The 12834-nt window shown below is 46.2% G+C and overlaps 1 protein-coding gene across 1 annotated transcript in view; it reads right to left on the bottom strand.

Moving 5' to 3' along the window:
* Nucleotides 1-4262, bottom strand: part of MED31 (mediator complex subunit 31) — a 9159-nt gene extending 4897 nt beyond the window's left edge. The window contains exons 1-2 of the mRNA XM_018555020.1: nt 4220-4262; nt 1695-1769 (exon numbers count right to left, since the gene is read on the bottom strand). Coding sequence (XP_018410522.1) covers nt 1695-1769; nt 4220-4244 — 100 coding nt within the window. The 5' untranslated portion in view covers nt 4245-4262. The remainder of the gene's footprint in view (nt 1-1694; nt 1770-4219) is intronic.
* Nucleotides 4263-12834: the final 8572 nt, after the last annotated feature.

The raw sequence follows: 12834 nt of genomic DNA, 5'->3' as shown, positions 1-12834 counted from the left end.
CCCCCCCGGTCCGGCCACTTCTCCTCTGCCCCGCCCCCTCTACATCTGCAGGCTTTGAGCCATATCCAGCCTGCTATTGGATATTGTAAAATGCAATAGCCAATAGCAAGCTGGCTATTGCACCCGCCCACTGCCTGCTGTCAATCAGCATGGGGGGACCTGATAGAGAACTTTCTCCTTCAGGCCTCTCCTCCACTGAGCCCTGATTGGGCAAAGTCTTGCACCTGACCTACGGTCAGGTGCAAGACTTTAACAAATCAGAGCTTCAGTGGGCATTTTGTATTATGGAATGTCCGTGGTCGAACAAACCGCGAACATCCTATAAAGTTTGGTGTTCGGCGAGCGCTCGAACTGCCGATGTTTGAATCGAACACTCGGCCCATCCCTACTCTTTAGCAGCTGGACCCGTGCGGGGTTGTGCAGTCAGAATGTCTAGGGAGGGCAGGGTGGATGCGATGGGATTGTAATCTCGTCTGATCGTTTTGAATATCAAAGGTTGCTCAATAAATCAGAGTTTGTTTCACCCTACGCTCGGGTCTCGAATAGTAACTGGGAGCTAAAGATCAGCGGATATCTCCTGAAAGGAAGAATACAGCGGCGAACATACTCATACTGAGTACTGGAGTCCGTCACAAACAATTTGGATTTCGCGTCACTTTCTGTCTGGGTGATGATAGTCACCAGAACAAAGAGAGGGTGAATCTCCCTAACCTTTTCCATTGTAAGCTCTTATAAGCAGGGCCCTCCTGATCCTCTTGAATTGAACTGTATTGTATCTGTACTGTCCCCCCTTTTTTTGAAAAGTGCTGTGCAAACTGTGGGCACAATATAAATCCTGTATAGTGGTAACCGAGACATCAAGAGTAATGGGAACTTGACAAAGGTTATAACCATTTCACACGCTATCCCACATTTTAGAAGATATTTGGGCCATACAAACACTTCCCCGTCCGCCACCTTAAATAAGGGTTTACAGCCTTCCTGTGCATTTTGGCTAATTACAGTAAATTACATCATTTACTTATTTAGCCTAAGGAATGCATTAATAAAAAAAAGATAGAACCCCATAGTTCTCCTTTAATAAACAACTCCGGGCAGAATAGTTTTTAACTCTTGCAGCGGAGCTTCCCCCGCACTGCAAGGGTTAATGGCTTGTTTTTTGGCTAGGGACTAGAATAAAAAAAAGTTATACTCACCTGAACCTTGGAGCCTGCCGGCTCTCACAGCACTCCCTCCAGCTCATCTCTTCCTAAACTGCAGCGATGGTATGTCCCTTGGCGTCCTCACGTCTAATACACAGTGTATTGTAAGCGATTCATCGGAGGATCCTTAGATCGCTGCAGGGGAGGGGGAGCGAGGCTGGAAGGACCGGTCTATGAGCAAGCTGGCTCGGAGGATCGGGTGAGTATGACTTTTTTGAGTGCCCAGACAAAAATGAGCACTTAACAATTTTGCCCAGAGTTCTGGTTTAATGCTCAATGAAGGTCAGAGTACTGGAGCCAGTTAACAGCAATGGCACCAAAACATACCAACCAACCCCACTTTTACTGATCTGATTGTAGCAAACTGAAAAAAGACTGGCTGCTATGAGATAATGTACTGTGCACTGTCTTCATGGATATCTCCCCCTCCTTGTGCTTTGTAGATAATAAGCAGGATCTACGTAAAAATAAATACATTTATAACATACTTACAGTTCAGGTAATTAGGATTGGCCAAGCACTGAACAAACTCTAGCTCCAGCTGGAACCGATACCGGGCTTGCTCATCTAAGAGAAGATAGAAAGGAAATGCCAACATTACTTACAAATGTTTGATACTAATCTAAAACTGTATATCAGGGGCGCCCACAATTTTTCATCTGGAGATCTACTTTTCAAATGATGAGCTCAATGAGATCCACCAGCGAAAAAACACCTGCATTCAGGGGTGGGAGGGGGCATGGTGGTGCATTGAAGTCAATGGCACAGCAGCCAGGCCCCCCGCAGTGCGATCGCCCACACCCGGAACGCAGGCACACTAGTGGTCTGCATTCCAGGCCAGTGCGATCTGCAAAAATGCTGCTATTTTTGCAGATCGTACTGGACCAGAACGCAGGCACGAATGTGCCTGCTTTCCAGGTGATCGCACTCCCGGCAGCCGGCGTGGCTGCCGTGCCATTGACTTCAATGCACCGGAACGCCCCCTCCCGCCCCTGAATGCAGGGAGTCGGCTTGCTTGCATTCAAGTGCGTTCTAGAGGCCGAACACTCTGGAACGCAGACTTTGTGGTGTGAACCGGCCCCATCTCTTGGCCGTCTCTTCTCTCTCCCGTTTCTATTTGCTGTCCCTCCTCTCACTTTCTCTGCTGTCCCTCCTCTCACTTTCTCTGCTGTCCCTCCTCTCACTTTCTCTGCTGTCCCTCCTCTCCCACTTTCTCTGCTGTCTCTCACTTTCTCTGCTGTCTCTCCAGGCTGTCTTTTCTTACCTCCACTGCAGCAGCTTCCTGGGTCTCCTCCCATGCGCCATGTCCTCCCGCGGTGCTTGTGTGGCCGAATGTGCAGACTGGGAGAGGTGTCCCACCCCTTCCCGTCTGCGGCATCTGACACATTCAGCCGCACGAGCACCGCGGGAGGACAGGACACAGGTCAGTGAGCCGGTCGCGATCTACCAGTGTTCGCTTTGCGATCGACCTAATGGACACCCCTGTTGTAGATGAATCAGGCATCCCTGGGTTTGCCATAGCAGATAATACTTCTACATGATATGCTCACTGGCTCAGCACTCACATTAGGAATGTAAAATGAGGTGACATCTCTAAAGCTGGATATCCACATGTGGTGATTCGTTTATCACACATCTGTCTAACGTAAGATCTCATCCTAAATTTAGATTACATACTTGCCGTCTCTAAACGATTGTACAGCACTGCGCAGCATGCTGGCGCTCTCATTCTACCCAACTGTGCCATTCGCACAGCACTAATGTCCCGAGATGGCGCTGATGAGTAGAGGAAATTCCTGTAATCAGCTCACTGTAGGGGCGCTCATGTCATGTGAACAGCATCGCAGTGGAGCGAGCGGCTGTTTCTTTGCTACATACTGCACATGGGAGCATTAAGGACCTATTCACATCGTTGTGTTACGAATACATACGGCAACATGGATACCACAGTGCCATTCATTTAGAATATCACACCAATGCAGCAATCCAATGCACATGTTTTGTAGCTCTCCACAAAGCAGGGGAACACACTACATGTCTGTTTCCTTGCTGGTAAGGCGTGAATTGAAATGGGGTGCTGGAATTCAATGCACAGTAATCTACAGGATAACATGCATTCATTAATAAACTGCAGCACAATATGTAAACAGACCCTGAAGTTGATTTCTAGGCAAGCAGCTAACTGAGCTAAGTAGACAGAATACAAATATATATTTCTAATTCTGTGCAGCCAGTTTTGTGTTGTCGAACACCGCAGCCAGATCCTTGACCACCCCAGCAGTAGCAGCAGAGCTCGGTAAAGATCATATCACCAGCCAGCGATTTGGTCAGTGAGGCTCCCTCACATCTGTATGCGTTTGGAACAATGTAGCACATTAGAAAATCTACAATATCTAGAGACTACAGGTCCCATCTGCCATCGCAGCAGAGGGACTCGTAGATCTCAATGGAGTGCCAGCGCAGTGATGTCACCACAATTCTAGTTCATTGTTTACTTCCTTCAGCCCCATAATGCTAGCTCAATACTACATCTGTGATGCATGGGTACAATGCTCTCATTTTACAAATGCATGTTTATTTTTTCAAGTGGGTGCATTTATTGGATTTTTACAAAAGGTAGCCTATGCCTTTAATCTATAACCCTCTATCTGCAAGCCGGTGTTCTATCGAAAACTCCAACTCTACAGAGCTCCATCAGTTTTTGTGCTTTGCAGTCTAACACAAGTCTGGTTGAAATCTCCAACTTGCAGGTACCAGGCAGTGAGGTAGTTGGAGATTTCGTCGAGTTGGAGCTTTCGATAGAACACCAGCCAGTGATGACCAGCCTGTGTTGCTGTTGGCAGTGATTTGTACCCCCAGACACAGCTGTCCTCTCTGAAATGAATGAACACGGTTCACTGAAAGTCGGTATGATACACACACCCTCTATGTGCTGCTATGAGAACAGATTGTTGGTTCCCCCACATACCGCCCGGGGTGTCTATAGATTGGTATGTACAGACCAGGCACACACTTACCGCTCTCCATCGGCACAGCGGCCATAGCGCGTCTGTTATATACACCGCCCACTAGATACCCACGGCGGACTCTACTCAGAACCCAGCCGGTGATCGATCAAAACTACGAACTTATCGAGTTGTGGGACCGCATTACTTCCGGTTTCCTCACAACTACGAGGTTTTTAGACAAAACATGTTGTGCACGAGCGCCATCCACGGCATTGCCCTATAGACATAGACCACAGCAATAAAGTAATAAAATGATGTAGGATGACACTAAGCCAGCGCGTTCTTTATCTCAGGCGCCCCACTCAAGCGGCGGCCATATTGAGTGGGGCACCGGAGATAAAGAACGTGCTGGCTTACTGTCATCCTACATCATTTTATTATTTTATTGCTGCGGTCTATGTGTATAGGGCAATGCCGTGGATGGCGCTCGTGCACAACATGTTTTGTGTGCAAACATCGTAGTTCTGAGGAAACCGGAAGTCATGCGGTCCCACAACTCGATAAGTTCGCACTTTCGACACATCACCGGAAGTTTCTTCTATTGAAAGAGGAAGCATAACAACAAAGCGGAAGTCCGTCATTGTGCTGGCGGAAGTGCTCTCGAGGTGTTCGCCTAGTTTGGGCAGAAGCGAATTGGGAAAAGGCTTGTTTTTGTAAAGCCTGATTGGTCTGTGGAGTGGGTGTATTTCCATAATCCCATGTTCTTCAGAATGTCTCCTTAGGAAAGTTGTTAATTTCATAATGTGTGTCCAATGTATAATGCCTTATACCAGCAGAAAGAATTGTGAATCTCTGCTGTCTGTGTCCTCATTAAAGTCTTATTAAACCCTCAATGTAAAATCTGATATATAGCAGCATACTTGCAGGACTTATCATGTTTGGTCCTTGATGTCTGTCTGCAGCTTATCACTTGTTTTTATTCTTCCTTTGAGGTTTGCCACTTCCCCATTTCCATCTTGTGGCTATACTGCTTTAGAGGGTCCCATGGAGCCACCCTTGTGTGCCCGCTTTAGCCTGTGATAGGAGTGCTTAAGGGAACCCATACGCTTTGTTGTTCTGGCTCTGGGAATGGTGGTCATGTGACCATTGTATGATGCTACCAGGGTGCTCGCTTACATGCACAGTTGAATCAGGAGGGAAGGGACATGTTAAGCTAACTTGAATGTGCCCCGTAGATGCACTGTGCAATCGGTGGAATGAGGGACATCAGAGACAGATCATCACCAGCACACACGTAACGTATTCTCAACCCTTTCTTAGATTTATTGATACATATCCACATATTGTCATAAATGCCAAAGTTTCAGAGCCATGCAGGGTCCCTTCAGGGCGACATAGTGACCCTCACTATAATGCCCTGAAGAAGGGACTCTGCGTGGTCCCGAAACGTTGGCATTTACTACGATATGTGGCCATGTATCAATAAATCTAATAAAGGCTTGAGATTATGTTACGTGTGTGCTGGTGATTATCTGTCTCTGATGTTTAACTTCCACATGGAGCCATCCATGTCATCACTACAAGCACCAACTCTTGAAGATTGCAACGCTGCACGGAGTGCAGGTGACTCACCACACATTCCAGGTATGAGGGACCTGATGTTGCGGTCGTGGGACCTCTATGGTGCTTGCTCCCCTTCTGACCACATTAAGCACAGATTCTGATCCGTGCTAGAGCGGTCAGATTGTGTCCCTGTGTCCTACTTGGGAGCTAAAGAATGCCATGAAGACTCACAGCATGCCTGTAGTCCGGTAGTCAGGCTGCTGCTGCAGACCCATTTCCCTACCCAGCCCTTCACAAGTTGAATGACAAACAAGGCGTGTCAAGGGATGCCAATCATCCTGTATTACTGCCTACAGCCTGGGACACTTCACAGGTCCCCATGGTGTGAGAGAACTCCTGGAACCCATGACATCAGCAGAAGCTGCTGAGCATCATTTTTAGTCTTCACGACCGGCTTTTGCAGCTGGGGGGAAAAGAGGTGATTTAGCAGTCATGTGACCACTGTTAAAAGGGGAAAATAAGTTTATTAGGATTTTTTTTAAATTAATTACATGTTTTAGGGAGGGGTAAGAATTACAGATTGTGACTTAACTACGATATGACTTTGCAGATACATTACTGGTTGATTGGAGTTCAGCTTTAAAGCCCAACTCCAACTGTCCAGATAAAACTAATATTGAAAACATCTCATCCTATTGTATCTCAGGCACTGAGCCTGCCAGTAATTCATTTCCACCACTAGATGGTGTTTGGCATTTCTGGGTCAAATGATGACCAGCATCGTTCAACCCATTTCTTGTAAGCCCAGGATATCAAGGGTTCACCTCCTGGAGGTACGTCATCTTGCCACCCTGCACTTAAAGAAGAATGCTGCATTTACTATGTTTTACTATTTACATGTTTTTTGCATTTACTATGTTTTTATGTTTATGTCAACATTTCATCCTAAAAGTGTTTGCATATTTTTATTTCAGCTGTCTATAGGGAATTTCTGACAGTCCAAGGGAGGCTGAGACTGCCTGCAGATTTCAGAAGTGGATTGCACCAAGAGTTTTAGCCGGTGGAATTTGGGATCAGGGCCACGCCAGGTGGCTTACTTTATATGCAATCCAATTTCTTGATGGGAGCAGCTGCCCATTAATATTTGGATGGGATGAGAACGCACTCAAAGTAATATATACATTCGTATAGGATACCACAGTTTTCTATTGTTCGAAGCCCAGATGGAACCTTTTCAGTTTCTGCCCTATATTAGGAGACTTACAGGGCTATTCACAAAAGGGTGAAGAGTTTGGAGAAGTCAGGAGAAGTGAACAATCTAGGACAACATAGCTGAACTGGAAAGAGCTGAATTGGGGGATTTTTCCAAATCAGCTATTTTGGCCTAGATTGTTCACGTCTCCTGCCTTCTCCAAACTCTTCACCTGTTTGTGAATAACCCTTAGAATTCTCTATTTAGCAGGGTTTATGTCTCAGGTATCATAGAAATTTTTTGGACCTCATACCAGGAAGCATTGCCTGAAGTGTCCTTACATGTGCTTTGTACCCTAGTGTTGCTAGTCCTGTGGCACTCACATACTACCAAGGACCTACAGCCACAAGCTGATGTGGTCCAGTAGGCTGAAACAATGCTATCCATGGGTTGGTGTTTTGGTTCCACAAACGCTTTTTATTGATTTAGGGCTAACCTGTAGGCACATAATAAAGACACACACTAATGCAACTCTGTATTCGTTTACATACCTTTAAATTTATTTTTTGAATGGAAGTAGCAGCTAGGGTTGCCACCTGTCCGTGATTTACCCATACAGTCCGGTTTTTGAGTCTTGGGTCTGGGTGGCAGGCCAGGTGCCACCCATACACAAGACACTAAGTGCCGATACCGGCACTTAAATTTTTTTTTTTTTACTTTCAAAGTATTTTTATTCAGTTTTTTCTTTTTGTAAAGATACAGAGTATACATAACTCGGGTACAAAAACATACATAACATAAGGGTTACAGAAGAAGACATTCAATCAGCAATAGATATTAGGAGTCCAGTAAAGCTACCTTCACCTTCTATGATAATATCAATATAGTGTAGTGACCAAGAGACCATAAAATACTGGACCAACCAAGGTCGGTTCTAGCCAAGATAAAACTGTAAATATAAAAGTACCCTGGCACCATATCCCACTCCCTCAGGAGTGCAAGATTAGTAAGGTCAAAGGTCCATCAATGGCCGATCAATAAAACATCATCACAAAAGGGAGCAAAAAAAAAAATTAATGGGGAAAAAGAAAAGAAGGAAGGAAAAAGAAGGCTCCGAGGCTGTTACCCCCTCCCAGTTAAATCAGGTTTGTTACCCCCTCCCAGTCAAATCAGGTTTGATAAAAAACAGGTTACAGATATCGGTATGCCAGTAAACAATTTATATCCCTCTGGATGTCACAACATTTCTTAAAACTCAATCTTTCAAAAACTGAGCTCTTGATATTTCCTTCTGCCCGTGCACCCTCCCCCAACATTTCAGTTGAGATTGATAACACAGCTATCTAGCCCTCCCCCCATGCCAAAGTCCTAGGTGTCATCCTTGACTCGGACCTCACCTTTCTTCCCCACATCCAATCCCTATCCAAATCCTGCCGCCTTCACCTTCGTAACATCTCCAAAATACACCCCTTCCTCACCAATGAAACCGCAAAACTACTCATACACTCCCTTGTTATCTCTCATCTTGACTATTGTAACTCCCTCCTAATTGGCCTTCCTCTACACAGGCTTCCCCCTTCAGTCTATCATGAATGCAGCTGCCAGACTCATCTACTTGACCAACCGCTCAGTGTCTGCAACCCCCCTCTGTCAATCACTACACTGGCTTCCACTCGCACAGAGGATAAAATTCAAAATATTAACAGTCACTTATAAAGCCATCCACAACTCTGCCCCCGGATATATCTCAGACCTGGTCTCAAAATATCACCCTAACCATCCAATCCGCTCTTCCCTAGACCTCCTGCTTTCCAGCTCCCTAGTCAGCTCCTCCCATACTCGCCTTCAGGACTTCTCTAGAGTCTCTCCCATCCTCTGGAACTCTTTACCCCAACCTGTCCGTCTATCTCCCACCTTGACTGTCTTTAGGCGTTCCCTAAAGACTCATCTCTTCAGGGAAGCCTATCCCACCTCAACCTAACCACTGAACCATCACGTTCTCAAACAATTCTTCCCCACACAGCTACCTCCTCATGTATCATTTCCCCCTCCTCTTTCAGATTGTAAGCCCTCAGGGACAGGTAATGTCTTCCTTACATTGTAAAGCGATCCGCAAACTGTGCTATATAAATACTATGTAATAATAATAATATGCTTATATAAGCCATCCATGGGTTCCACACATCCCCAAACTGCTTGTGTCTGTCCTGTAATATACTTGTCAGTTTTTCATGAGCCATTATCCAAGACATTTTACTTGTGAAATAGGTGAAGGATACCTTGTCTGTCTTCCAGGCCTTGCCAATAGATATCTTGGCTGCTATAAAATTAAAAGCAATTAATTTATCTAAGGCTTTGGTCACCGATGGGATTGGGTGATTAAGAAGTGCATAGCGTGGATCCCTGGGAACCCGCACCCCTGTAACCCGATAAAGCAATGCAAAAATTATGTTACAGAAAGGGTGAAGACTAGGACAGAGCCACCAAGTATGAAGCATAGTGCCCAAATCTGAGCAGCCTCGAAAACAGGGGATGCAGCCTCGAGAGGCGATGCATCCTGAAAAATGGTCATCAGCCTGGAAGGGACAAGATACCAGCGCATAAAAACTTTAAGGTTTGCCTCAATCAAATAAATATTAAGTAGACCCCAGGAAATTCTCGATCAACAACGATGCCATGAAGGGAAGAGTTAGTGACAAATCTCGTTCCCAAGCTAGCATGTATGGCAATTTGGTAGGGTGATCTAAAATAAGTACGTAGATTAGAGAAATTCCACCCTGCGGGTCAGTGAAGTCCCAACACCATCTCTCGTAAGGGGTAAGTGTCAAGGAGGTGTCCTGCTCCAAGCCAAGGGACGACAGAAAGTGTTGGATTTGAACGAAGCGGAACAGCTCTGTCGAGGGCAAGCACAACCTGTCATTACAATACAATAGCGTCAGAGGTTTACCATCCTTAAAATAGTTTCCTATACGGTAAAGGCCTTTATCAATCCACCATTTGAAACCCTGCAAATGCAGTCCGGGGGGAAAACGGGAATTACCAAAAAGGGGAGCTAGTGGCATAAGAGGAGAAGCTAAAGGATAACTCCTCCGCAGCCTGTCCCACAAAGCCAAGGAGTGTGATGACGTCGGGGCCAACACCACACGCCTAACTTTGGGGGCATCCATGTCAGCGAATCCACTGACACTCCAGAGGCCGAGTGTGATTCCATCAGTAGCCAGTCAGGAACCTCCTGGCGGGAGTAGACAGTAGAGAGCTGAGTAAGATGTGCTGCCTGATAGTATAGCCAAACATTGGGAACCCCCAGGCCACTTGACCGTTTAGAGCAAAATAGCACAGATTTGGCAAACCCCCTCTCCCCCCTCCCCCAAATGTACCTGACGATTGCAGATTGAAACCTCATTAAGTCCACCCTTTGAACCCTGAAAGGTAGGGCGCAAAAAAAGTAGAGCAGTCGTGGGACGATAGTAATTTTGACTGTATGTATCCTGCCCAACCAGGACAATTTGTAAGAGGACCACTTTTCGGAATCACTCCGCAATCATCGGAAGAGAGGAGGATAATTAGACCTGTATAAGTTAGAAAAGTTGGATGTTAAATTGATCTCTAGATAAGGCAAATATTCAGTGTTCCAGGTGAAGGAAAAGCGAGAAGCCAAACCCGTCCATAGAGCCAGTGGAAGATTAATATCACTTTACATTTTTTGACAGATACGGCTGCAGAGGTGCCCAGCAAGCGCAGGACCTCAGGCAGCCGCATCTGCCTGAAGTGGCATCCTACTGTGAGACGTAAAAAGACATCGCCCCACGTCTTCTTGTCCTGACAGCAGGAGGTGATAAGACACAGCAGAGAGAAGAAAAAACTACCAGGGAGGTGCTGTTTTCATGGTTTGCTCTCAGCACACTCTGCATCAGCAAGGTAAGAGCTCACCTCTATATGTACTAAAGGTGGTCTTCAGTACCCCATTCACCCTGCTACATTTGTCTTCAGGGACCCAGTTCTGTGCGGGGTGCTCTTCCCTATTGCTATATGTGAAATAATCTTTTTTTTAATCTGCCCTATGCTCACCCCAAGTGCAGGTCCGTACGGGTGTCCCGGCTCGGACTCATACAGGATCCATCCTGTCAGCGTATGAATATGGACACCCGCACGGACGTGCAGGGCAAGTGAGCGTAGGGCGGCGTACGGCCGCATACTCGCATAGAGAAGGACAGGGGCTGCATACTAATCACACGCAGCACCTGTCCTTCCCGGGAGCTGCCCGATACGGCTGTGCACTAGGGTTGCCACCTGTCCAGGATTCACCCGGACAGTCCAGGTTTTGAATGCTGTGTTCGGGTTTCATGGCAGCAGAAACCCGGACACAAGATGTCAGGCAGACAGGGGCAACCAGAATTAAGATAGTGGCTACTGGCCCCCCACTGAAAGTAGTCTTAACTGTGATACTTGCATATGAATTGGTGGCACAATTTACATATGAATAAGCCACGACTCATTCTCCCAAACAAATGTCAGCTCGTCACTAGAGTGTTCGGGTTTTGCTTGAAAAAAGCAACCCTGCACGCAGCATGAAGCTGTACGTGCCGGCCTTTTCTCGTGTGAATGAGGCCTAAAGGCTAAAGTCCCCCCCCCCTTCACAGTGCTAACGTAAGGACTTACCTTAAATGATGCCTCTTAATCCGATCTTCTTCTTTCCTGTAGTTTTGAGCTGTCCCTCCAGCGCTGGTGCGGCCAGTCTTTTCTCGTGTGAATGAGGCCTTAATGTCACTTTAAGTGACAAAACTATTGCTGAATCTGTAGGACCTGCTTAGCCCACTTTAGAGCACACACAGCCCACTTGAGAGCCTGTGTAGCCCACATGAGAGTCCACACAGCCACCTGGGAGTGTGCATTGCCCATCTGAGAGTGCGCACAGTCCTGAGAGCATGTAGAGTTCACCTGAAAGACCACACAGCCCACCTGAGAGCCCACATAGTCCACTTAAGAGCCTGAACATCCTCCTGAGAGGCTGCACAGGCCACCTGAGACCCTGGAGACATCAGGGCCTCACCCCGAAACAACACAGCGTATGTAACTTCATATTATTTTTGTATTGCTGTATAATTTATTGCTGGGATTTGTAGTCCTCTATGGCCGGTTTCCTTACTCCCTCCCCTGGCTGCCTCCCCTCGCTCTCTCTATATTCTCAAGAAAAAAAATTGCTGCTTCACTTGAAGAAAAGGTGGCAACCCTAGTAGCAGCACAAGCGGCTAATGAGTTGTGCTGCAGGGCAAGTGCTAACATGGAACATGGAAGGAGAGAGCAGGGTGAAAGAGATAAACTCATCAGTGTCCTTCTACTCCGTTCACTGCCAAGGCCTGTAAGTGTTAGTGAATTGCAACAAAGAAAAAAATCTCCTCTGGCAGACACTGGCACACAGAGATGTGCTGTGTGGCTGAGCTGCATAAATCTCAGAATTAAATGGGTATAAATATAAATCCTTTGGCAGCTGAAGAAACCTATATACTGTATTCAGCTTAAAGCACCTTGTGAGTTTGGTGTTCTCAGCTCCCCAACTCCGGCCAAAGTGTTCATGTTGGATAAAGTAAGGAAGGGTTATCTATGTCAGATCTTTTTTTCTATTTGTGTCTCCATTGCGAACATTTCCTTCATTTTGTATTCTGTCACAGTGGGTTTGAGGTGACAGAACGTGATGGGAAAGCTCTCCAATGGAGACAGAGACACCAACAAAACTTTTTTATTTAGTACAGCGGGGAAAGGTTAGAACCTCTGTACATTCTTGCTTCGCATACCCATGATCTTCTAATATGCTGTCCAGGTATCACAAGTATAAAAAATGAAGAAACTATTGTGTAGAGTCACAGACAGCAGTAAAAACTTACAACGTCTAACCCCTTTTCTCTCAACTCAAAACCAAAAAGAAGGGTTT

Source organism: Nanorana parkeri, unplaced genomic scaffold, assembly GCF_000935625.1.
Source record: "Nanorana parkeri isolate BGI_ZX_2015 unplaced genomic scaffold, ASM93562v1 scaffold181, whole genome shotgun sequence".
Taxonomy (NCBI): Eukaryota; Metazoa; Chordata; class Amphibia; order Anura; family Dicroglossidae; genus Nanorana; species Nanorana parkeri.
Note: the sequence above shows the minus strand (reverse complement) of the source record. Positions and strands in the feature narration are given on the sequence as shown.